This window comes from Neodiprion pinetum, chromosome 5 (genome assembly GCF_021155775.2).
Source record: "Neodiprion pinetum isolate iyNeoPine1 chromosome 5, iyNeoPine1.2, whole genome shotgun sequence".
NCBI lineage: Eukaryota > Metazoa > Arthropoda > Insecta > Hymenoptera > Diprionidae > Neodiprion > Neodiprion pinetum.
The window spans coordinates 4,811,757-4,836,779 of record NC_060236.1 but is presented as its reverse complement, the minus strand read 5'-3'; the positions used below and the strand labels follow the sequence as shown (position 1 = coordinate 4,836,779).

The following is a 25,023-nucleotide window of genomic DNA, read 5'->3' as shown; positions in this document are numbered from 1 at the left end:
GCTACCATGTATACTCGTGATTATAGGTATATATGAGGGAAGTGTACGACTTTGTATCCTTTTTTGCATCGTGTCGACAGGTTCCTATCCGTCACATGCACGTTTCGCTTGACTAATTAGAAAAGAACTTTTAAAGGGACTTTCGTCAAACGCGTTTGTATAGACCAGTTGCACGTGCGGCGATAAATCGCGAAATTATTTTTTAACCAGAGGAGAAAATATGAATTATCACTAAAATCGTTCGACGACGCGATGGTGAAAATTGGTGAATTCCAACGCAGAGGAAAAAAAAAAAAAAAAAAAAAACAACAAAAACGCAGAATATTTTTTTGGTGAAACTTGAAGTAAAGAAATCAAACTTTGACGAAACATCAAAGTTTCGAATGGTGAGAAACTCGAGGCTCAAGCTTTCGAAATTGCGAAAATGAGAAAATTTGAAAATCTGAAACATCGAAATTCGGAATGATCGTAGATTTTCAGTTCTGTAAATTTCTGGCTTGCTGAAATTTCACCACTTTGATCTTACTTGGTCTTGAATTTTCGATGTTTTTACGTTCGGTATCCAGGTCATTCCGATTTTCGGTTTTTCGAATTTTTTTCAGTCACTCGTTGAGTAAACTAAGCTGCGCGAGAATATTTTAATGTTTCAAATTTCCCTCTATCGAAACTTTATTATTCGAAATTTTGCTCCATCGGAACTTTACTCTTCGGAATTTTTCTCAATCGTAACTTGAATTTTCGGAATCTTCATTCAGAGAAATTTTTAATTCCGGTTACCGCTCGGTCTTTAATTATTCTCATTTTTTACCACAATCGAAAAATATAGTTCTAGGTACAAAATGAAAATTAGTTTTATAGCTGTTACCGGAAAGTCTGGTATCCGTTACTATTCTTTCTCATTACGATCACTGTTGCTAGATTTTCTTGCAAGAATAAATTGACGTTAAAGCCTTGTTTAACTAAAAAAGTAATAATAACCAAAAAAGGATCGACGACAGCGCAAAATGGTTAGACGTACCTCGTTTTTCCAAATTCCAACAATATTCAAACAGTTTTTTTTAACGACACCTGTTTTACCAAATTTTTCTAGTTACTGTAACAAATGAAATTTTTCCCAGTGTTGCATTTCGGAAACTTGAGCCGCCGGCTTTCCGACCATTCGAAACCTGCGTGTTTTCTTTAAAGTTTGATTTCTATACTTCAAGTTTCACCATCAAATATTCCGAAATTAGGCCCTTTCGGAACTTTTCAAATTTCTAACTTCAACCCCACTCCCTCGACCTCCGATTAATAATCCAAATTCACATCTCTTCCACTTTACGTATACACATATCGTCATTTTATCCACATGTATGATATCGACTCTTAATGCAAAGTATATCCTTTGTTCTTAATTCCGCAAAGGCGAGGCGTGGGCAATAATCTCGATCATTACCCGTGGGTGTGACCAGATATAATTCTTACGCTACTTCAGGGTATAAACAAACAATCCTTGCAATGTAAACGGGGAAGGAGATTTGACTGAGTTTTCGTTCATCCCGTTCCGGGTTTTTTTAGATTATTTTCGAACGTACCCGCTTGTAATGTAATATACAAATACATATATACAAAGTTACGTATATATATAAATTTATATATGCGTGTATATATGTATATTACACATACAAGCGTGTATTTGTACGTACGTATAATTATATTATGACACGTAGAAGGTCGGGCCGTATGAGTTTCTGATTTATTTTCTGCCACCTGACCTCACCTCTGAATATAACATAATTATTCGAAAAATTTCTCACACCAGCGGTGATTATTTTCAGGCTATTATTGTTCCAGCTTGCAATTCTTGTAGTCGACTCTCTATTATCGGAATGAGTTTATCCACATACCGCATAATTACTCAATTTGATATACCGGCTGCTTTTCTAATGTGGGTACATGTAGCGGAACGATCACCGCTGATTCTCCATATTTTTTTATTCCGTCCTTTTCTACGCTGCTCGAATTGTTGTAAGTGTGCGGGGCAAGATTTAGGTATTATATCACAAATTTAGATCGACAGTTACCCTCGATTTTAAGCCTCATCGATCGATCTTTGGAGGTCGTTAAACGAGGCGTGTGTCTGTTAATGCCACAAAATACATGTATCAAGACGGTAATCTCGCGGAGACATAATTCGTGAGATACGAAATATGAAATCGAACAGCTGCGTGTGCCACTCGTCTTAATTCGCTGCAATTAGAAAATCGACCGGTTTTAAACTTGGACATAATATAATTGATCTGCCATCTTGATCCTCTTACGGAATAAAATTTACGTTTTATCGGAAGAGAAGGAGATTTTTTTTATCGATTAATAAATACATGCAAACATAGATGTAATTTTTAATATACCTACCTATACTTTAGGGTGGTCCTTGATTTTCTTTGAAATCGATAGATAATTACGAAATAAAACAGGCTGTGAGTTATTTTAGATTTTTAGCTTGATTGGAAACGGTGCCGAAATCGATATATGATTAAAAGTAAAAAAAATTATAATTCCCAATTCACGTATAAGAAAGAAGAAAACTGTTGATCGATTCATTTTATTTGGTTTTGAAAATTTGAAATGTGATAAAAGAATTTCAGCTATCGAGTGAAAAAAAAAAGAACACTATTGTTCAATTAGTTCTTTTCTTTTCCTTTTCACTCGAAAATGAAAAAGACAAATTTCTTTTGTCTCGAAAGTTGGAAAGGGTGTCGAAATCAATTAGTCAACGCGTTGCATTTTTTTATTTTTTTATTTTTTTTTTTTTGCCACCTTATTTTCGAACCTGCAGATCAACGACGTGTCATGTCTTTTAAAGTTTATACCATTTTATGTGAAACAAATATAGTCCGTACCTACATAACATTGCAATGTGATAAGAACACCGTCAAACACATTTTTCTACCGAAACTGTTTCGTTTTTTTTTCTTCTCATTCTCGATTTTTTTCCAAATAAAATTAATCGTACGGTGAATCCTTATTTTTTACTCAAAAAATGTGGTTTTTTTATTCGATTTCAAATCCATATCGGCACCCTCTCTAATGAAGATAAAAGTCTGGAATAACAGACAGATTGTTTTTTCGTCATTATCCATCCGCTCAAGGGGTGAGAGAGTTTAACAATCACCCTATATTATATACATATATACTATAAAACGTAAGATACGCGTGGATGAAAAGTATAAAACAATGTCAAAGAAACATTCTACTTCTGGTCCATGGAATTAAATCTGCCCGATATTGCATTTCTGTGTTTTAATTATCTACAAAATATATCATATTCAAGATAAATTGCATCGCGACGTATGCGTGATTACATAATAACGGCATACCGTGTAACGCGGTATATAAACTCGTTGCTAATATATGTATTTATCTTGCGTGGGTATATCAACCGTGCTCGTGTTTCTCTTCACCTTCGAGAAAGTATATTAAATTATACAGTTTCGGGCTGCGATCTGATATACATATAAACTGGGATTGATACATACGTACATACGTATATATTTTTTTTCACCACCATTGTTTCTATATATATATATGTATGAAAAATGAAAGAAATGTTTAAAAGGAACCAAAGAAAAAAAAAAAAAAAACAAAAAAAGAAAATGACATAAGAAGATGTCTAGTGATGCAGTCGAGAAGATGAGAAAGATGATAAAAGTTTTGTTACGTCCGTGGCAGTTTAAATGCCGCATCGTAATACGTATAAATATTTATTGGAAAAAGAAAAAAAGACATACGCGATGGTATTGAATAATTCATAAACAGTATTATTTATCTATTAAACTAAACCTGCTCACACTCGAGGCAATTACTCGACAAGGATTGATGCAATGATCGTAATATTCAACATCGTGTCTACATATATGAGAACCTTGTATGGTGCGTTTATTTCACCGTTGGAATTAACCGACCTGTCCGAGATCCTTGTTTGAAAACGAATCCCGCTTGAAACACGATGTTAGGTAAATTGGTTGCCGTTTTCGTGGATCGCGTGCAAATATTGATTGGCAGTTTTGAATTTGGTAAGGGTGGAAGAAAAATAAATAAATAATTATCGCAGAGGTGACAGCGGTGAGATTTTAACTGTGACAAGTGCGCGTGGCCTTTCCCGTAACAAAAAGAATCTTTGATACGAATAAAATTACCGATCTGTAAGTGCAATTATTGCACGGAATCGGCAGACTATTACACCGAGTAAATTTTACCTAAACTTTCATTCGAAATCGTTGCACATTTTACACAAAATTCATACACTGAGAGAAATTTTTAATTCCGGTTACCGCTCGGTCATTAAATATTTTCAATTTTTACCACAATCGAAATATATGGTTCTAGGTACAAAATGAAAATTAGTTTTCTAGCCGTTACTATTCTTTCTCATTACGATCACTGTTGCTAGATTTTCTTGCAAGAATAAATTGACGTTAAAGCCTTGTTTAGCTAAAAAAGTAGATTAAACCTCAGAAGCTGATTTTGCGTTGCAATAACCGAAAAAATATCGACGATAGCGCAAAATGTTTACGCGTACCTCGTTTTTCGTAATTCCAACAATGTTCGAACAGTTTTTTCAACGATACCCGTTTTACCAAATTTCTCTAGTTACTGTAACAAATGAAATTTTTCACAGTGTGGGACAGTTTGATTTTCGCTTTTTATTATTTGTCGTTTTATTTAACGAGGTTATAGAATATGCAGAAAACTGCATATCAGCTGCGTCGCAAAGCGTTAGCAAATACAGCCTTTCTAATGAATTGCCACTACAGCGTTCTACGACTTGTCACGGACAAAATTCTTCCCCATGTATAAAAACATACACACACGTATACATGCAATGTATTTGTATGTAACACGCAGGCACAGTCCAGTTGAATTATATTTAAAACCAGCGCAAATATATGTATCAGCGGTGATTGAATTACAGCTACTTATACGCTTAAACTTGCGATAAGATTTCAGCCGATAAACTCGTTCAACATTTATTATCATATACAACGTATACACTATATGTATATATATATATATATATATATGTATATATATACATACACACACACAGTGTTCTATTAATTTTATTTTTCCAAGTAATTGCACCGCCGTAATTATGAACAACTCGGTTTCAATACCCTGCGATTGCTTTTTGAAAATGTAATTTTTTTTTATTCTTCTTGTAACCCGGAGAAACCGGAACCACTCATCGAATACGTAATGTATTTACCTACTTGTCGTATTCTGGGATGAGAAGATATCCGATCGGCATTATCGATTCATTTAAAATACGCTGAGTGCTTTATTATGCAAAAGATGAAATTGAAATAATTAACACACCTCGATGCTGGAATACCGATATTATCTTGAAAATTTAGAAAATCACGCCGACGCAACTTTCGGGACACGCGTATTACATGTGTAGGTATTACATATTGCATATTATATACATGTAATATCTGTGCGATGTGATTTTATAAATTTTCAATACATCGTAGATATTATGACGGAAGAATTATGTTTGTACGATAAAATCGTATTACGTAATAGAAGATTTTTTTCACTGCTTATCTTTGTAGAAATACGCGTCAAGCAAATATCAAGGAAATTTTGCAGAATTACAAGACGATTATTCACTTTTTTTAATTACACGTATGTTATATAAATATCAACGCCCGAATATTTACGTATTGCATAAATACCGGTAACGCTTTTGATATTTTGCACGATAACGGTAAAAATAAATAAATCCCTTCGGATTCCGGTATCGCAAAATCACAGAGAAAGCAGACGAGTGATAGATATCAAAATGGTCGTCATATAATTTGATAATCATAAATTCACGGCAACAGCTGATCGATATTCGTCTGAGAATGTAGAAAAATTTTTGCCAGTCACTGCTGCCGCTGATTATTATAATTACGGTAATCGCTGTAATTGTAAATATTAATTGAGTTAGCGCATTATTATATTGTAATGTACAGGATAATTTAGTGCGTGCCAAGATAAATATCACCGCGTGGTATGAAAGCTCGGCAAAATATAGATTGGTCGGACAGTTGTTAATGTCCGTAGTAATTTCTCTCCAATTATCCACATTATTGTGCTGTATAAGTTCGTTGGATACTTTCCATCGGTATTTCGATTCGTTTTTCTCATCGGTTGTACATTTGTCAAGCAATTCCTGTCCACCACTCGTGCAAAAATCATGACGTCGACAAAGAAAGGATACGATATTTAACAACGATCTTATTTCCGGCTGCGTGCGTGTGTTTAAAAAATTTACAAGGAACGAATCGTACAAATTATATAAATTTGTCTACGGACTTAACGATAAGTTTTATAAAACCTCGAAGAGCGAGGAGACTCGACGTTCGTGAATATATTTACACACGGATTTCTGAGCAATCATAAATAATAATTAGAGCAGCTAATAAAACCTGGTTTAAGTACCTAATTGAAAGTGAAAGTGCGAAGTTTACGCGCCTAGTCGCACCGATATTGTGAACGAAATTAGGATTATAAAGAAACATAATAATTCGTAACGAATCGTCCTGCGGGTTTTTGCGGCAATATTTTCCTTTATATCGCATAAGAATTCTTGGTTAATTATTGAGTGTGCGATTGTGGTAAAATATTGTCATTTTATAATCGCTTACGTAAAACTTATACGTACCTACGTATCATTTATAAGTCTATATAATATCCGACTTGCCAGTTTCGCGTGCCTAGATCGCTTCGTTTTACTCCGTTGCATTTCTTCTCTTGATAATCGATACTTTACTCGTTCTCTCGGTCGTGGAAAAATATTTTTAAATATCGTTGCTTGCGAGTTCCTGCGGAGAAAATACCAACGAAGAACGAATTGCGCAATCTGTCGCACAACTTCGTTACAGATCTATAACATCAATTGTTATCTCGATCATTCTTTTCATTCGGTAATCAAGTTTCCAAAATAAGCAGCAGCGATGTTGAGGTGAAAATGGGAATTTTCCCATTAAAATGAGACGATATTTTTCTGTTCACTTTGCGGTCTGATCAACGTTCGATTTCTCTTGGGGAGGGAAGAAGGAAAGAAAGTCCTTGAATAATTACACGGAGCACGTGCGACGAACGTTTTTCACCCTCAATTAAGTAAAATCCATCTTCACAGTCTGTGGAATTTCTTCAAAGGTTACGAATCGGCGTCTTCTTTACCGATGGATTAAAAACTCGACGAAAAACATCCAAAAACGGATCCAACCGAATATCCCGAAACCATAACTAATCACACCGCGCGGATGTAATGCTAAAATGAGAATAAAGGTCGTCGGGAAGAAAAGGTACGGGATATGAAAAAAAGTTGGCAAGAAGCGGGAAAAAGTTGCTGTAAAAAAGACTGGCACAGTGAACTTGAATAGAATTTAGATCGCGTTATAAAATGTCTAAGAAAACATTGACTTTGAGGAAAAAAATTAAAAAAATTAAAAACTCCGTTGCTTCTACTTTGGTTAGAATTAATTCATTTTTTGAAAAATTCTACCGATGATTGTTGCTAATAAAAACGGACGGCAAAAGTGTTTGGACATTTTTAGAGGCGAATGCGTTGCAAAGAAAGGCGGGTAAAGAAAAAAAAAATAAAAAATCGCAAAGCATTCAGAGATTTTGATTTCTCAGGGTAAATTCAGGAAAATATCTTATACAGTTTTGGTAACCGAAATTGCTTTGCTGTGAATAAGTTTTAGGATCGATGTAAATATTTTAATAGTATTTCAGGTAGTGGTTTTTATACCACTAAATTTTGACGTAACGCGGCATGAAAAAAAAAAATTTACTGGAATTATCTTGTAAAGATATAGAAATAATTTAATCCTTTCTTGAAAAGTTATTAGAACAGTTTCAAGATGCTGTTGTCGGCGCACTGGAAAAGTAACGAAAATTGAGAATGCTATTCAAAGTCTGGGAAAAAATAACAACGATAAATTCATTATAAATTCCATACGATCGGACTTAGCCATGATTATAATCGGCAAAAGGAATGTCCCATGCATTCGCACTATTTGTTGCATCACGTTACGTGTGTCTAACCATGAGAATATTGGTGAGTACAAGAGATTTTACGACAAGAAGGAGAGACTTCGAGAAAATATACGTTTAACCATGAGAAACTAGGCCTGACTGAACGGAATGGGACCGATTGAAATATGGGATTAGAATTGCAATTTGCATTTCACAAAGTGCATAACGGTGACGTTTTCTTCACTCAGCGGGTTCTCGGCTGTTTTGCGCAACAAGTACCAACGTCTTGGACAAATCGAAGCACCTGCGATACGCCTAATTAAATTTTCCAGATGAAACTGAGAGATCGCTCAGCGCTGCAGCCACGCAATTCCACAACCGAATGCAAACATGAATTTACGGTCGGAAGAGAATAATTAATCGCTCAGGCTGCGCCGCTCTGATTGCCTGATAGGAAATCATGCAGATTCGCATTGCATGCGTATTGCGTCGAAACTTCATTCGGTACGCCGTAAAGAAAAAGGGGAAGAGAAAAAGAGGGGAAAGAAATTTGGATTCGGTAAAATAAATCTCGCAATTGGAGTTCCAAAGATGAGAAATTGTTACGATCATATTCTTGAGAGCATATCGATAAAGTGAGCTGAGAATTTTTCTCAGCTTCTTTTTCACGTTAGTTCGATGTCACGACTGTAAGGAAAATTAATCTTTGATTGGATTGAAAAAGCAAATCGGTATTGGACTCGCTTTTTCTACGGTTTGAACGATATTTTTCATTAAATTTGTGTGAAAAAATTTTTCAACATTCATTTTTCCACTTTTATTACCTACTTAAATTTCAATTTTACATTTTACGATCCCTTGTATTCTTTTACCGATTTATTCATAACCGTGTTTTTTTTTTATTTTTTTTTTTTTTACAAGACAGTGTTTCCGTACAATTTCTGCGTGACGTTGAAAACACTCGAGTATTTCAACAACCGATTTCTGCGTACTCATCGATAATAATTCTCTGACAATATGAACGAGTTCCTAAATAAAGTCATGCGGTTGGAATTGCCGAGTAGCCGACAAACAATAATTGTGTCTATTTGAAACTAGATCTCTGTATATCCAAGTCCGAAAGGAAAGATCGGTTGTGCCGATAGTCGATAAATTTCAAGCATCGATCGCTCGTTACGGTTGCCGGCATCGCCCTGACACCGTGGATTACGCAAATGTTTGCTCTAGTTTTTATCCAGGCTCTTCGAGCTCGCGTTAAGGCGGCGGTGTAACAGGTAAGAATGCCTTGGACGTAACGTAATGCACTTTTATTGTCGAGGTACTTCGGCCTGCCGACGCATAACCGGTTTCTCATTTCCGATTTTCGATCTCGGCGCGCGTTCGAAATTCACTACGAACGATACTGGCGAGAATTCGAACTGACGAAATTTTTCGACGATGTTTATGATTTTCGAAAATTGTCAAAGAACGTAAAAAAGTGTTCTTCGCGTGCAATTTTCAAATGATCGCACAGAATTTTTTCACGGGATTTCAAAGATGCTTCTACGATCGATGAATAATTCCAACGATCCCGAAGATTTTTTAAAAATTCACCGATGAGAATTTGAGATGAAAGTGATTGACTCGTCGGTGGGGAGGGGATAAAAAATTCGCATTCATTTTGCTTGGGAGCTTTCCGTTGCATGGCGTGAGAAAATTATTTACAATTGTCAGAAGGATATAATGACCGAACGTATGGCGAGCCAATCAAGAACCGAATTTGGTCATCCTTCTCACAGTCCAATTATTAACTTGTTCGTTGATTATTACACCGTGTAGTAAACTCACAGTTTATTTGTATTATCGCAATACTGCAACACCGTTTTGAGATGATTGAGCCAGGCAGTAAGTACAAAGTGGGTTCAAATTTCCGCCTGAACTCAATTGGCAGATATTAGAGATGAGATGCAGGTATGCGCCTCGATAAACTTCGTGTCTTTTCAGGCCGGTTTAGAAATGACACGAAACGGTTGCGTTCGGACATTAATTAACGCACCGCGATTTTCTCTCTGGGCTCTAAATTCTAGGGGGCCGTGAATTCAGCGCATTGCGAAACTCCGCGAACGGTATTTATCCACTCCTACAGCCTAGGAACGACGTGAACTGGGTCAATTATCACGCGCACCCTTACGACACTTGATCGGGGTAAATATACGCGTGAAGACAATGACCCAGTTTCGAAGGCTGAAACACCTTTATTACTGTTTTTTTTTTTTCTCTTCGGTTCTAATCACCGGATATTTCCTAAACAATGCAAATCTTCTCCCGTTGATCAAACTCTGCATATCCAGGTTAATTGAAGGTGAAAAATTTTAATTGCGTGCAGACGCGGAGAGAAAAGCAAAAGTCTCGCCGTGATCGACGCGTGGTGTAATAATTTTCGGAAATTAGTTGCAGTAACTGCGGTAAAAATTTGAACGTGCCTCGAATTTGAATCGCCGACAAAGAAATATTTATAAAATACATGTCGCAGTTTTTTTTTTTTTTTTTTTTCTCCAAAAATTCTTTGCTAACGTGAGACAAACGTCCAAGAATAATGAATAAAATTTTCAAACCAGCATTTGTTTTATAATAAACAACAAATGCTCATTTTGTTAAATTGGTGTATTGTTTAACCGTATGAAAATACATAATGTGTACAAATGGCTGTATAAAATTACGGTCTAACGAACCGACAAGTTGATCAACTGACGGCGAGTTTTTAACCGTTAATTAATCTCCACTCTTTATAAGTACAACATACAACAAACGTGATTGCAATCATTCTCGGCTATATTGCTTCACTCGTCACAATTCGCAGCCAGATTTGTCGATCGTTTCTCTTGATGTCAGAAATTTTTCATTGCGCCTAATGCGTCGGCCACTCGATAAGCATCCGTGTCAAGCAGGTTGCGGTGAATCAGGGGCAGAAAAAACTGCCAAGACGGATGATTAATCGAAGAATTCAATAGATTTTTAATAAAAAAACTAAATTCTCGAAAAAATTGATTTATTAATATACGTACAGGGTGTTTTTTGTTTTTTTTATTCATGATGACCACTTTTTATCAATATTCGTTTATTGCACGCCTGATTGGCAATCGCGCGGCGAATAATAAATTATTCCAAGTGCATTTATATTTTATTGGCCAACTCTGGTCGTAAATCTATTCGAGATTCGACGGCAAGAGGGAGAGTGAGAGAGAGAGAGGCATTAATGGCCTTGCCGACTGTATCAATCGCGATAACTGCTCACTTCACGAACGGATTCGCGATAGAAATGATCGATTAGGTAGAGAAATCATTGCGGAGTCGAACGCAGAGTAACGGAGTTTCGCTATTTAATATATATTTTTTTTTCATAATGTTACACTTTAAGTCGCGAGTGTTTTTTACCCGTGTACAATTTCGTGCGTCGAAAAAGCTTCAGTCGTCGCCGCCTGTCATCACTTCCATAAATTCTGAAAATCAAAGTCAGACGTATTATTTTAACGGAAAAACGCAGCCGGTCAGTGACGGTTGTTATAAATTTGGAGAACAAGAAAAATGCGTAGATTTTTAGGAACGTTTGACACTTTGTAAAAGTCTTGGTAGAGTAAAAGATTAATAATATATTATCCGTGTATTCGAATTCCATGAAGTGTCAAATACCCTTTTTAATAAAATTCAAATGCTGCAATGCATTTTTGGGATAGAATAGTTGGGAAATAAATAGCGGTTCAGATTCTGATAAATCTATAGAAAGTTGAAGAATTTGAAATTTTTAATCTCGGATCTAATCATGGTTTCTAATCAACCGTTCACGGATTCGAATTTTTAATACCCTTACCGTCAAAGTCGAGAGTCCCAGATCCGTCGGCGTCGATTTCCTCTATCATAAGATCGAGTTCTTCGGGTGAAAGCTTGTCGTCGAGCTCGTGAAGGATGTCCCTGAAGACGTCGGTCGTTATGTATCCGTTTCCTTCCTTGTCGTAGAGCCGGAAAGCCTCCCTCAGCTCCTGCTGCATCGCCTCGGTGTCTTCCTCGACCAAAAACCTCGCAGCCAGGGTGCAAAACTCCTCGAACTCGAGTTCTCCGGATCCTGGCGGTGACAGCGGAATCAATCGGATTTCGGAAAGACTCGAGGAGATAAACTCGAAAATTCGGATCACTCACCGTCCTCGTCCACCTCCGCGATTATCTCGGCCAGCGTGTTTTCGCTCAACTCGTGTCCAAGCATCGTTAAAATCGTTCCCACCATGTCCGTTCCTATGCAGCCCTTTTTCTCGTGATCAAAGGCGTCGAAGGCCTTCTTAAGAACTGCGGAAATAGAACGATTGAAAAACAATCACGACGATATCAACATTCTTTTCAACGGATTTCAGCTGAACGATTTTCCCTTCGTTTCCAAATTTTTTTAAAACTGCCAGTCGATTGGTTACTTACGCACAATTTGATCCTTGTTTAGGTCATCCTGCGGGGATTAAAAAAAGCTCGATTAGTTGAGTGGCACAGAATATTGAAATTATAGTATAACGCTCGACGCTTTCGATTGGTCGAAAGCTCGCTCGAATCAAAAGTTCGATTTCGGATACAACGACGCTTTGCTTTTGATAATGAGATATAATTGACAGTGTCCTTCAAGATTGGTATCCTTTCTTTTAGGTCCTGATCCATACGAGTCCCGAACTCGAACTTGTTACTTTTACCCGAAGCGGGAAAATGGAAAATACGGCAACTCAGGGACGAACCATATCTGCGAAAGAGGATCGCGTCAGCGAGTCTGATGTGAAAAGCTCTTCGTTCTTCCCGACTTTTCAAAAGCACCCTCAGCACCGTACCTCGCGAACAGTTTTGCGCGGATTATAAAGATTCCTCGTGTATAAAGGTGACATAACAAACAAATATTGGAGAATGTTTTAATCTAGCGGATTTCACTCTCGTCTCGAGGACGTCGTTGCAGCAGATGCTCCATCCTGCCCCTCCTAAAATCCACAACTCGTTTCAACTGCAGCTCGCTAATTCTACAAATACACCCGTTGTCGTCGAGGTGCAGCTTCTCTCTCTCTCTCTCTCTCTCTCTCTCTCTCTCTACCTACCTAAGCGCGTGGACATCGATATGCAGGTCAGTCAATTATTTGGCAAAACCCTGTAAATTCTAATCACGCCCAAAAACAAAACCCCGACTACATCTCCTGCGTCGGGGATGCGGTGATTAATCATTGTATAATTTATTCGAGCCAGCAGAGCGCACGTGCCAAAGCGAAAAAAAATAAATAAAATTACGCCAATTAATTATCGAGATCGAACTCTAGTCCCGAATATTGTACGATCAAATATCGCAGAGGAAGAAGGAAGAGGAAAAATGTAAAGATTGTCGTGAGAGTGACTTGACCAATTTTTTTTTTTTCTCAACGTTGGAAGGAAACATTTTTGAGAGAAAAAGGCTTTGCGAGGCTTTTCAGCAGCCGCAAGTAACGGCGTCGATTTGGCACCGCGAATATTTTCAACGATTGTTTCTTAATCTAGAAACAGCTCGATCTTCATTAAACTGACAGTTAACGTTGACGGTACCTACTCTTCGCAATGTTGGAAAACGTAAGACGTTATCATGAGCCAGGATTCTGTCATAGTTTGTCAAAAAATCATTGTAACCTTCAGGCATAAGAAATTTAGGTAAGAAATGGACTCAAACCTTTGATTATTATGTACATATTTTTTTTTCTATTTTACTTCTGTTTATTGTTTTAATTGATACACGTGATGAATGGGGGAAAACTTGAACTGAATTAGCGTTTTGCTAATTATTTCGCGGATTTGTATAGATTGCTGATACCTTATTAGTTGAAAATAAAAGGAGTCTTGAATAAAATCTAAATAAAAGGCTTAGTGTGTTTAGTTAACGCGTCTTGTGTAATTATTTGCACCGTTTTACATACGAAATTTAGAAGCGATATCCGTGTTTTCACCGAAAATCTTAAATTGAGATTCGAAACAGAGGTATAACAGAAAAACAGGTTCAACTTTTGTTTCATTTCGATAAATCTAAACTGAATTTTTATTATTTTTTATTAATCACTGTTATTCGATACGAGTGGTTACGAAGAAGAATGAACTCCCTGAAACGTATAACGAGTGGTTGTACGATTAAAAAACGAAGAACATATGCTTTCTAAGAAAAGAAGATAAGAATTATAATGTAGCTTATTCGTAATACGTATAACAAGACGTTGGCATCGGTGCAAGTACACGATAATACTTAAAGACTCGCAATCAGCTGTATTGAAGAAGCGTATAAACTGTATAATGTATTTTATAAATATTAAAATATTATCTAAACTCAAAAGTATTTTCGTAAATAATATAATTATATGATTATCACATTTCTTGCGTGTGAAAAAGACGGATATTCTACTCGATTTTCTTGATTCTTCTACGAGGAGATTAATCGGGTCATCGAATCTTCCGGTAGGTCGATGAAACGATTTTTTCTTACCCCGTCATCACAGCCATGAATTCTGAAACGTGAAATAATTAAAGAAGTATGAAATACAAATCGAAGGAAACGGGTAAAATAAATGGCCAAAATCTAAATTGCTGTACAGATTCTTAACTCTGGCTTGTTTTGTCCTCGTTTCATCCCGCGGTTGAAAATATTTATGAAAATAGACGTCGATCTGTTCTCTTCGCGAACACCTTTGAAAAACGAAACGCGTTTAAATTTCAAAGCGATCAAAATCGCTCCGCATTCTAATATCGAACGAGATAATTCTATTTTAAAATTAATCAAGTTTGATATGACAACAGCTGCGTACAAACGAGAAACATCGGAGTTGGTCAACGAGTTCCAAAAATAACAATGAACGGACACAATGCCAACTCAATCTACGTACCTCCACGTTTGTAATTAAATAACATGCACACTGAGAAAAATATTATTTGTTACAGTTTGTAGAAAAATTCAGTAAAACAGGTATCGTTGAAAAAACTGTTTGAATATTTTTGGAATTACGAAAAACGAGGTACGCGTAAACATTTTGCGCTATCGTCGATCCTTTTTTGCTAATTGCAACGCAAAATCAGTTTCTGAGGTTTGCTCCACTTTTTTAGTTAAACAAAGCCTCAACCAATCGTAATGAGAAAGAATAGTGACGGAAACTGGACTTTCCGGTAACAGCTGGAAAACTAATTTTCATTTTCTACCTGGAACTATATTTTTCGATTGCGGTAAAAAATGAAAATAGTTAAGTAACGAGCGGTAACCGGAAGTAAAAATTTCTCTCAGTGCAGGTTCGATTTAATTCGTATCATTTTTTCCGCAGTACAACCGAAGAGGGAAAAAATATTGCAAAAATACAGTTTGTAATGTTTTTTTTTTTCTACCCTCTCATTACTTCGCTAAATTCCAAACACGTAGAAAGTCAAATTTCATTTCCGCATTAAAATCTAGAGTAGATTTCCCTTTAATTTTGAATCCCTCTTTCGCGTATCTACCTTCAAAATCCAAGGTCCCCGAACCGTCGGCGTCGATCTCGTCGATCATCATGTCGAGCTCGTATTCGGAAATGTTGTCGTCAAGCTCGTGCAAAATATCTCTGAAAACGTCGGTGGTTATGTAGCCGTTTCCCTCCCTGTCGTAAAGTCGGAACGCCTCTCTCAATTCCTGCTCGATTGCCTCCGTGTCTTCTTCAACTTCGATAAACCTCGCAGCCAGGGTGCAAAATTCGACAAAGTCGAGCTCTCCCGACGCTGATTGTAAAAAGTACGAACAACGTTATCAGAAACGCCCAACGTCGTATCGGAGTGAAATTAAAAATCTTTTTTTTTTCCCAAAATACTCACCGTCCTCGTCGACTTCCTCGATGATATCCGCCAGCGTTCCTTCCTCCAGCTCGTGACCAAGCATCACCAATATCGTGCTGACCATATCTGTGCTTATGCATCCTTTCTTAGCGTGATCAAAAGCATCGAAGGCAGCCTGTAACTCTGGAGTGAAAAATAACCTCGAGTTTAGAAATCTTAGTGGATCAGTTACGACGAATAATATAATGTTTTGAAAAAATTCATCGTATGATTTGTTACGTGATTCATTTTGTAGATTCTATAAATTGTATAATAAATTAGGAAAGCACGAATCATCAGGTATACACTAGATCAAAAATCATATAATCAATTGTATCGTGAATTATACGTATTTTGATTATTCGGGCTTTCTTTTATTTGTTACGTGATTTCTTATAAATTTGATTTGATGTACAAGATAAATCGTCTAACAAATTACACGCTGAATTCCTCTAAAACATATCACGATTTGACAAATGAACATTTTCAGTAGAATTTCAAATTAATTCTGTCAAAAATATTTTAGCTAATAAAATTTTCCACTTCGAAAATGACGAATGAATGAGAAAATTGTCAAATGAAAATAAAAAAAAAAAAAAAAAAAAAAACACGGTATCGATGCTCAAAAATCAAAACTTTCGTCATCTCAATTGTTTACTTACGGGCTACCTGCGCTTTGTCGAGAGTATCCTAAAAGACGAAAGAAAAAGAATATTACGTTCAGCTTTGGACAAGAAATTACGTAAGATTGTTGATACGATTTTTAATAAATTCACAGTGTTACGTTATAAAAAATCAGCGACAAAAATTCTGGCTCAGTTACCGTGCATCCGTTAGCTATTCTCGACTTTTATCACAAAAAGAAAAATACACATTTTGGGATAAAAAATCGAATTGAGTTTTGTAGCAGTGATCAGAAAATTTAGTACCTATGCGTTGATATTGTTTTTTATCACGGTAACTCGTGCTACATTCTCTCGTAAACATTTAATCGTCGTAAAGCTTTGTTTACCTGAAAAATCAAGTTATCTAAACGAACGTATTTCGATATTGCATCAGCCATTGACGACTATCAGATTTTCTCGCGATTCCAAAAATATTCGTACCGTTTTTTCGACGGTACTCAAATCGTTGCAATTTTGTAGTTACTTTAACGAGGTGCCTTGTTTTCATCGCTATTAATTGAATAAAAAAGAAAAAAAAAAACAAAGAAAATGACGAACCAAAGTTTCGTTAATTTCGTACCGAGTTTGCAATCAGCGAATATTTACCATCGTGAGGTCGATACGGCGACGTCGAGGCGATAAATAATGTCCGATTGATTTGTGGCGAAGTGTTGACGAGTGCCAGACAGTATCTCTGAAAGGTACTGTCACAGCGAGATCGTTCCGGATCAAATATATAAACGAATCCATGTCTAGGTCGAGGGTGCGGCTAATTATTTTTTTTCTAGCGGCTTACGAACTCCGCTTCATCGGACTGTACAAATTCATTTCGCAACGAATAATTCCTCGGCGAACGGAACAACGGCTATCTCCGATGATGCGCGTTTGTGCAACGCGATCCCAATCTGTCTTATCGATCTCCGCATCTCCGCAGAACTCAGGGACGAATCTGTTCGGTATCGATGGCCGTTGGATCATCGTCACGTGGTCCCAAAAGACCAAGAATAATCATTTCAATCAGCAGCACCGACTCGCCACCAGCAAGCATTTTTTCCTCGCTGTTCTCACCCTCGTGACGAACGAGCATAAATTTCGGGTAAAAAACGTCTTCCATCCTCGTTTTGCCTACTTTATTATCGGCGTCGAAAAACGAGAACGTGAATGAAGAGACTACGGACTGGATTTATTTATTTTTTTTACAAAATTTCATTCGCCTCGCGAACGTGGGTACGAAATTTAATTGGCAATTAGGCTCGATTGTCTTCGCTCCGAGGTTTGTCCGCGGGTATTTTAATTAATCGATCCGTAGCCGTCTGCGGCTATAGATACGTATGTGCGAAAAGTACGCTGTTGATCAGAAAACAAAATGTAGAATTTATCGATTATCCGGAGTTTGGGGATGAGAATTGCGATATGAAAGGGTGAAAAAATCGCGAAGAAGAAATATTTATTCGCAATTCGATATCGAACAATCCGTTGATGATAATTCACTTCGCGATTGCGATTTACATATTATTTCCCAGTAATTAATGACCGCGATTTTTTAACATAGAATTATCGAACGGAAAAAAACCGCCGTTTTATCACAACATAAACGTTGCGCATATTCTGCTTGCCAAATTAGTGTCGCGGAAATTAAACGGATTAATGTATCGTGCCGTGTTGAACACGTGTTACTACTACGTGCGGTATCAGCCTTGTTTATGTGTCTATATACGCGGTTTCAAGAGGGGAAAAATCTATTTTTGATTCGCCATTTCAATTCTATTCATTCGTACCCGCTTCTAACGCAGCCACGGCGCAAGACTGATGTGTTCTAAAATCGTTCTCGCCACCGAGTTCACATATAAATATATATATGTGATATATATGTATAAACAGCTCATTTCCCAGCTGATTGAGTTATCGAATTATTCCCAATATACGCATAAATGTATTCGAGAACAGAATAGAAAATTTGGGAATATATATTCAACGATTTTCAGAGGGATTTTCGTCACCTTGGGATCGATTAATCAGAATTGTATATTATTAATTACAGTCGAAGTTCATTTTATTTTATCGAGTTTTAACACGTTTATACATAGTATTGCAATAACGTTGTACAGAGGTATAATGTATAATATAACGCTTGCATCACTATCACAATACAAAATCATATAAATATAGGAACGTCGCTTAATCTTCATGGTACAGACGCAATTTAACGGTATTATACAGAATAATTTTTACACCTCGAGTCGTATTGCGTGCAGAAAATTTACGCAGCACAGCAACGGGAATAAAGTAACGTGTGTATAATATAATGTATATCATGCAAGCGGGATAAAAAAAGTCGTTTTCATTATTCACTTTCCTTCGCGTTAGTTGACGTATGTTTTATGATGAATTTTATTTATTTATTGTTTTTTTTCTCCTTCGTGAAAAACTGCCTTATCCTCCGGTCATGGCTGCCATGAATTCTGCAATGATAAAAAGGCGAAGTGGGAGGGGGGTGGATTACAACGATACACGGTAAAAAGGTTGCTTTCTCAGCACGAGTAAAAACACCAACCTTCAAAGTCGACGGTCCCCGATCCGTCGGCGTCAATTTCGTCGATCATCATGTCGAGTTCTTCTTCCGGCAGATTATCGTCGAGTTCGCTAAGAATGTCCCGGAAGACGTCGGTCGTTATGTAGCCGTTCCCTTCTCTGTCGTAAAGCAGGAAAGCTTCTCTAAGCTCCTTAGCGATCGCCTCCGTGTCTTCCTCGACGATGAAACGCGAAGCCAGCATGCAGAATTCCTCGAACTGTATTTCCCCGGTTCCTGAAAAATGCGTCGGTTATGGAAAACAAAAAACAAAAAAAAAAAAAAAAAAGAATAGAAACAAAATAAATAAATAAAATGAGCGCAAAGTTTCTTGCGCCCAATCATTCGCCGATTCGATCCTCACCGTCTATGTCGAGTTCGCTGACAAGATCGCGAAGCGTTCTGTCGTCAAGCTCGTGACCCAGCATTGCCAAAATCGTGCCGATCATGTCGGTACTTATGCAGCCTTTCTTCTCGGGATCGAAGGCGTTGAAAGCCAACTGTAACTCTGTAGAGAAAACGTTGGTGCTCTTTTAATGTTTCGACAAATTTAAAATCGCAACGATTTTCAAACGCTCGGTGAAATTGTCAACAAGTCATTTACTCACGGTCCATTTGTTCCTTGGACAACTCGAGATCGTCCTGAAAATTGGAAGGTTATATTATTAAATTAGCTTTATTCGATATCGCTTTTTACGATCATTGTATAGTGACAAAAGTTGAAGGCGAATCAGATTTATAAGCTGTTTTTTTTTTTTTTTTTTATTTTTTTTTATTTTTAGGTAAACGAGAATGTTTGCCGAACATTAATGATCCACTGTTTGGAACGAGTGTTTAATTACCATGGCGTTGACGGTGAAGTTGTGCCTAACGAATCCTGATACGGTGGATAAAAGATCGTTAATCGGTATCAGCTATCGGAAGAGTTTCCAGCTGCTCAACGTCTCGCCGACTGACGAAGTTAATTGTCATGTAAATGGCGAAGTACATTGTCGGACGGTTTAAAAAGCTGCGTACTTTTTTCCAATTGTTTTCAAACCCGACGGAAAGTTCGACCTCGCACTACTAATTAGCTAGAACGAATATCGACGCAATGACGTTGCCCGCTGCATTCCGTTACGCTGCAGCAATACATCATCGCCAATCATAGTACGTCAGCTAATTGGCAACGATTGATAATTGTTTATTGGTTATAATTCGTAAGCGTTCATAGGCGTCGATCATCGGTCGTTAGTTATACCTTACAAATGATAACTGCATCTAACTACGTGGCGTTTTTACATTGTTTATTTTGTTATTAATATACCTTGGCGCAATAGACTTTCAACTTGTTTCTCACGTTATATGCGAAATGGGCTGATAGAAATTATCGTCCTTGTTCAACTATCCAAAATATTTGAAACGAAAAAATCAGCTGAAAACGTACTCACAAATTTTTGTTTCTTCCTTTCATTCGTCGTAAGTTGCGTTACCGAATTTACTGTAATTCCTGGTTTTAGTTGCAAAATTGAAGGATAACTTTTTCCCAACACGCCGAGCCTGGAACTTTCTTATCTGACTGTACGCAGGACTTGACGGACTTACGATTAGCCCCTGTGATTAAAATCCATTCAAACGGTTTACTCATCGTCCGAAAACTGTCAAGCTGCTTATCTGAGCGGTAGGTAAACACGATCGATCATTCTGTGCCGGATTATCCTACAAGTTAATTTTTATTTCGCGCCATTCTCCCCAGATCGTTATATCGAACAAATTTCCAAGCCCAGGAATCATAACGACAAATTAATTGTCGCGTCGTATACTTTGCAAGTTATTATTATAAACGGTGGGTGCGGTATTTACTCGCGATCGTATATTAATCGACCGTTTTTACGCAGGTACAACGCTATATTTCAAAAGCGCTATAAACTACCGTCGAACATTTTTCTACCGGACGATGTCGCCGCTGCATTTGTTGCAGCCGTTTGCAAAATTCTCGGGCTTGAAAATTCGCCGGCATTGTAATCTCCGGCTCGCGTTCGATTGGCCAAACGGCACGATATCCTTTCCAAGGAATTGCAGCCCGTTGCCGAGGTCTTTGGTACGTGGAATAGAGCTTCGCTAACCTAGCAGCGGTTTCAATCTTGAACGGATATAACGCAACCCCCTTTTAGCCAATCAGATAACGAAGTCGTTGCCCGGTCGCGTGACCGGCTAGACGTTATTAATAGACCGCTGGTATACCTTTTGAGAATTAGTTTTACACACCTACGTTTAGCAATCGAGTGTTGATTTGAGCCGTCGTGAACGCCCGAAACACAGTTTCGAATTTCCATCGCCATGAATTTTCCTCTCTTTTTTTTTACCTCAGAATTATTACAGGGTAAATTTTTCACCCATCGATTAAACCGAGGTCTTATTGTTGGCATTGCCCGTGCATCTTATTTACGCTCCTAACAATAGCGGGGCGCGTCTAGCACTTAGTCTGTGACACATGGCGGTCCATTAATCAAGTCCAATAGCCGAATCACACAGCGTGCAAGCTTGCGAAGCGTGAATGCCCTGGCGCAAGATAAACCGGGTAAACTGATCATCGATCCATCCCTGATAGGTAAGGACGTCGATATAACACTCGCAGCTTGTCAAAGGATCGTGATAACTGATAGATAGATTCGTTCCGCTCAATCGATGCACCCTGACACCATTCATCCTTCACCGACACAACGTCTCGCGATCACTCGATAACAAGTCACAGTACTTCTTCTTCGTTCGTCCGAAAATCGGACACCGATCTCGATCTTCCGCGCTCTTGAAGACCGGTTCCAGCCTCTTCAAGGCTGCGAGAAAGCGAAGGTACTACCGACTTGTTGCGAGGAGGCGGAAGGGGCGGCGGGATTTCGGCGTTGAACTTGTTCGGATTATCGCACGCCAGAATCTCCCTGATCCTTCCTATCCTCCAGGACAGAAGCTGCATTCTGGTGGGTTGAATCCCGGATACGTAGCTGGTGGTGCTGCTGCGCGAACTTGATACCGTCGGTCCGGGTTCCCGAGCGAAAGATCCGGTATTGCTCAAGGAATCCAAACGGCAGTCCGCGGGAAGAACGATGGCGTCCGCCGCTCTGTGGTTCACCATGATGATGCGCTTGCTGCCCTTCAGGAGCCGCGGGTTACGGCGTACAATGCAGTAGGAACCCATGGCTCCTGAAACGCAAACGACTACGAGGACCACCGTTAGTCCACCGATAATCGGCGTCTTGGCTTCATCCGTCAGCCACAACCTCCCGGACTCCTTGTTCGGCATCTGGATCGACTGGCAGTTGAAGGGCGAGGTAAGGTCGCCGTTGTTCCTGTCCAGCAGACAGACGATGTAGACCAGTCCAGGCTGCAGTTCCGTCAGCGTTACCGAACCCGCGACGTCCGTTACGCACTTCACACTTTGCGGCTCGATGTCCTCAAGGTCTTTGACGAACCACACCAAGGTGTACGAGGTCGCTTCCGATCCCATGACAACGTGGACCGAACCGTTTGTCGCCTGGCTGAGAAAGAACCCCGTGGATCCTGTTCTGACGATGAATTCTCGCACGGAGAGGAGCCTCCTAGTCGTCCTCGTGTCGGCTTCTTGATCCTTCTGGTCACAGGTCAAGGTCATTGACTCTGGGTCACCCTTTACCGGCTCGTCGGTGGATTCCAAAACCGCGGTCGATGGTCTGTCGGACTGTTCGCAGAAATCGGCTTCCGCGAACGAAAGCATCGCGTTTCGATCCGGCCTAGAGCATCGGGGAACGTCGATCAGGATGGTTGTCAAGTTCTTGAGCCACTTTAGACCACAGCTACAGTTCCAGTCGTTGTTGGCGAGGGTGACTCTGAAGTTGGGATTTGACCTCAGGATACGACTGAAGGCGTTTGTTGGGAGATAGGTGAGGTTGTTTCTAGCGAGAAAGAGCTGCCGGATACTTCTGGAGAAGGGATCTAAAGCTCCGGGCTCGATCATCGACACTCCCGAGTCTGTAAGGTGGACCGATTGCACGTTTGGAACACCTTTGAAGATGTTTCTGGATAGTTTTGGCAGACGATTTCTGGTCAGCGACAGTACGATCACCCTGCGAAGTGGACGACTACCGATTACCTTGGTCAGGGTGCGTTCCCCTCTGATCGCATTGTCCAGCTGAAGAATCTGGAGAGAGTTCGCTGTTCCAACCAGCAGCTCGGGCTCCGGCAGTACATTGCTGTTGTCCACTATCGCCAATTCCTCCAGACTCGTCAGGCCATCGAACAACGATTTTCGAAGGGCGTTTATCCGGTTCCCGATAATCGCCAAGCCGCGAAGTTCCTGGAATGGCTTCGATCTAAACGCGTCCACGTCGATTGCCGTCAGTCCGCAACGCCTCAGGGTCAATTTCCTTAATCGAAATTTTATCGGTAGCCATTCGGAACTCAGCTCGTTGGACGGAAACCTGCAGTTATCGAACACCAGCTCCTCGACAAGCTCCTTTTCTGCACACTGTCTCTGAAAAATATGTTAATTTCAGTCCAGATAAATCCCTTAGTCGAGTCTGATCTTCTCTGAACTCTGAATCAATCGGTACTTGACGGAAATTTCGATTCCGTGAGCTCACCTTGTATTCGGAGTCCATAAATACGGTGGCGATGATTCCTGGGCTCGAAGCAGCTGGGATGCGTGAACAGGTGACAACGCAGTTGGTTTCTATCCTGCAGTATATCTGAGACATGGGCAGAAGCCTCTGATTTATGAGGGTGAGATTTTCATCGGTGGTATTTTGGCCGAAGTTGAGGCCAGAGATTTCGCTTGCCCCGTTACTATCCTGGACCGATTTCTTCCTCGTTGAAGATCCGGCCAAGACGTAAGTCGCGAGGAGAAGACCAATGCCAATGGCCATCATAGCAACGACTGCCATGTTCCAGAACTCGAATTTCCTGGACGAGTAAGGATCGACGTTCACGATTATTGGCTTGTTTTATTTTATTTAACACAGTGTTGGGAACTTACTTTCTACCGGTTTCACGAATCGGTGCCAATTCCTTCCTGGAATCAAACGTTGGGAAGCCCATGATCGCTGGTACCTAACGCCTGAGCACGAACCGATGACTGGATGCACGGCGAACAGTGAAGCGACACACGTGTCTGCATTACCAACCAAAGCTTTTCAAATCCGTCCGCACACACCGGCCGCATTCACTCCGTTCAATCTAGCGATGGATTATTGTTACTATGGGTACCCAGATACAGTTTGACGTTGATGAGGTAGCCGAGCTTTCGGTTTTTTAACACCCCGCGAAGCAGGTATTGGATGCAACCGTCAAGTGCCTCGCACTTTTCACTCAAGGTACAACAAACTCCGTGACGAATGACTGTGCTTGATAGAAATTAGATAACAGCTCATATTAGAGTTTCTTCTTATTCTCCCTCGACTCTTTCTCCCGTGTTATATCACTCGAGCCTTTCAACTGGCTTGCTCAAATTTAAGTAACTCGAATTACGTTTGAAAATTTCACCGTCAATAGCTCGCCACGCGATGTCTGATGGTCCCATGAAAACAGTTCGAACAATTAATAACTAATCAGTCGAGGGTTACTTTCCGACCAACGTTTACCGTATAATTGCTTTTTAACTCACCCGACAATCAATTATTCAGGTCAGCTTAACTCTTAGACCGTCGATGAAACATTAAACGATAATTATTCCTTCGCGTTAAGCTCTCGTCGTGACCGCGCCAAAATTATTTATTCAGCCAAAATTAATTATTTATTTATTTTTTTCATCTAATCGGAATAAATATATTAAAACAAATTCAAATTTAACAAATATTTATGTCCTCGTAGAAAATTTGCTTCTCATTTTGTTCCCACGTCAATTTGAAAGGAAAAGAAATCGTCATTCGATTTCGAATACTGCAAACCTTCAAAAAATTTCCAACATCCACACGATGCGAGTTG

At 39.0% G+C, this 25,023-nt stretch overlaps 3 protein-coding genes across 5 annotated transcripts; all 3 read right to left on the bottom strand.

The window, feature by feature from the left end:
* Positions 1–11,027: 11,027 nt before the first annotated feature.
* On the bottom strand, positions 11,028–12,993 carry LOC124218635 (troponin C, isoallergen Bla g 6.0101-like). Its single transcript, XM_046625266.2, has 5 exons — positions 12,765–12,993; positions 12,460–12,487; positions 12,190–12,333; positions 11,864–12,115; positions 11,028–11,495 (listed from the first exon to the last, which is right to left on the bottom strand). The coding sequence occupies exons 1-5, from the start codon at positions 12,765–12,767 to the stop codon at positions 11,461–11,463; spliced, it is 462 nt and encodes a 153-aa protein (XP_046481222.1). The 5' UTR covers positions 12,768–12,993; the 3' UTR covers positions 11,028–11,460.
* Positions 12,994–13,709: 716 nt separating this feature from the next.
* LOC124218634 (troponin C, isoallergen Bla g 6.0101-like) lies at positions 13,710–17,407 on the bottom strand. Its single transcript, XM_046625264.2, has 5 exons — positions 17,127–17,407; positions 16,518–16,545; positions 15,856–15,999; positions 15,508–15,762; positions 13,710–14,531 (listed from the first exon to the last, which is right to left on the bottom strand). Exons 1-5 carry the CDS (start codon positions 17,268–17,270, stop codon positions 14,506–14,508), a joined length of 597 nt encoding a protein of 198 aa, XP_046481220.1. The 5' UTR covers positions 17,271–17,407; the 3' UTR covers positions 13,710–14,505.
* Positions 17,408–18,895: 1,488 nt separating this feature from the next.
* LOC124218632 (troponin C, isoallergen Bla g 6.0101-like) lies at positions 18,896–24,260 on the bottom strand. 3 transcript variants are annotated; one of them, XM_069136417.1, is made up of 5 exons: positions 20,520–20,971; positions 19,698–19,731; positions 19,454–19,597; positions 19,075–19,326; positions 18,896–18,982 (listed from the first exon to the last, which is right to left on the bottom strand). In XM_069136417.1, the coding sequence occupies exons 2-5, from the start codon at positions 19,702–19,704 to the stop codon at positions 18,954–18,956; spliced, it is 432 nt and encodes a 143-aa protein (XP_068992518.1). In that variant the 5' UTR covers positions 19,705–19,731; positions 20,520–20,971; the 3' UTR covers positions 18,896–18,953. The 3 variants fall into 3 exon arrangements, with proteins under 3 accessions (XP_068992518.1, XP_068992517.1, XP_046481217.1); XM_069136416.1 differs by lacking the exon at positions 20,520–20,971 and adding an exon at positions 19,932–20,250; XM_046625261.1 differs by lacking the exons at positions 18,896–18,982; positions 19,075–19,326; positions 19,454–19,597 and adding exons at positions 23,685–24,003; positions 24,077–24,260 and having other exon boundaries at positions 19,699–19,731; positions 20,520–23,575.
* Between the last annotated feature and the right edge of the window lie 763 nt (positions 24,261–25,023).

Bases quoted from the DNA above. Each gene is read 5' to 3' on its own strand.
- LOC124218635 (XM_046625266.2), bottom strand. The intron at 12,116-12,189 runs GTGAGTGATCCG...TGTCACCGCCAG, and splicing joins CGCGGAGGTGGACGAGGACG to GATCCGGAGAACTCGAGTTC. The intron at 11,496-11,863 runs GTAAGGGTATTA...TTTGATTTTCAG, and splicing joins TGGGACTCTCGACTTTGACG to AATTTATGGAAGTGATGACA.
- LOC124218634 (XM_046625264.2), bottom strand. From the start codon at position 17,270: ATGGATTCGTTTATATATTTGATCCGGAACGATCTCGCTGTGACAGTA. The intron at 16,546-17,126 runs GTAAATATTCGC...TTCGTCTTTTAG, and splicing joins GCCGTATCGACCTCACGATG to GATACTCTCGACAAAGCGCA. The intron at 16,000-16,517 runs GTAAGTAAACAA...TTTTCACTCCAG, and splicing joins CGACAAAGCGCAGGTAGCCC to AGTTACAGGCTGCCTTCGAT.
- LOC124218632 (XM_046625261.1), bottom strand. From the start codon at position 24,138: ATGGGCTTCCCAACGTTTGATTCCAGGAAGGAATTGGCACCGATTCGT. The intron at 24,004-24,076 runs GTAAGTTCCCAA...TTACTCGTCCAG, and splicing joins ATTCGTGAAACCGGTAGAAA to GAAATTCGAGTTCTGGAACA. The intron at 23,576-23,684 runs GTGAGCTCACGG...CATATTTTTCAG, and splicing joins TTATGGACTCCGAATACAAG to AGACAGTGTGCAGAAAAGGA.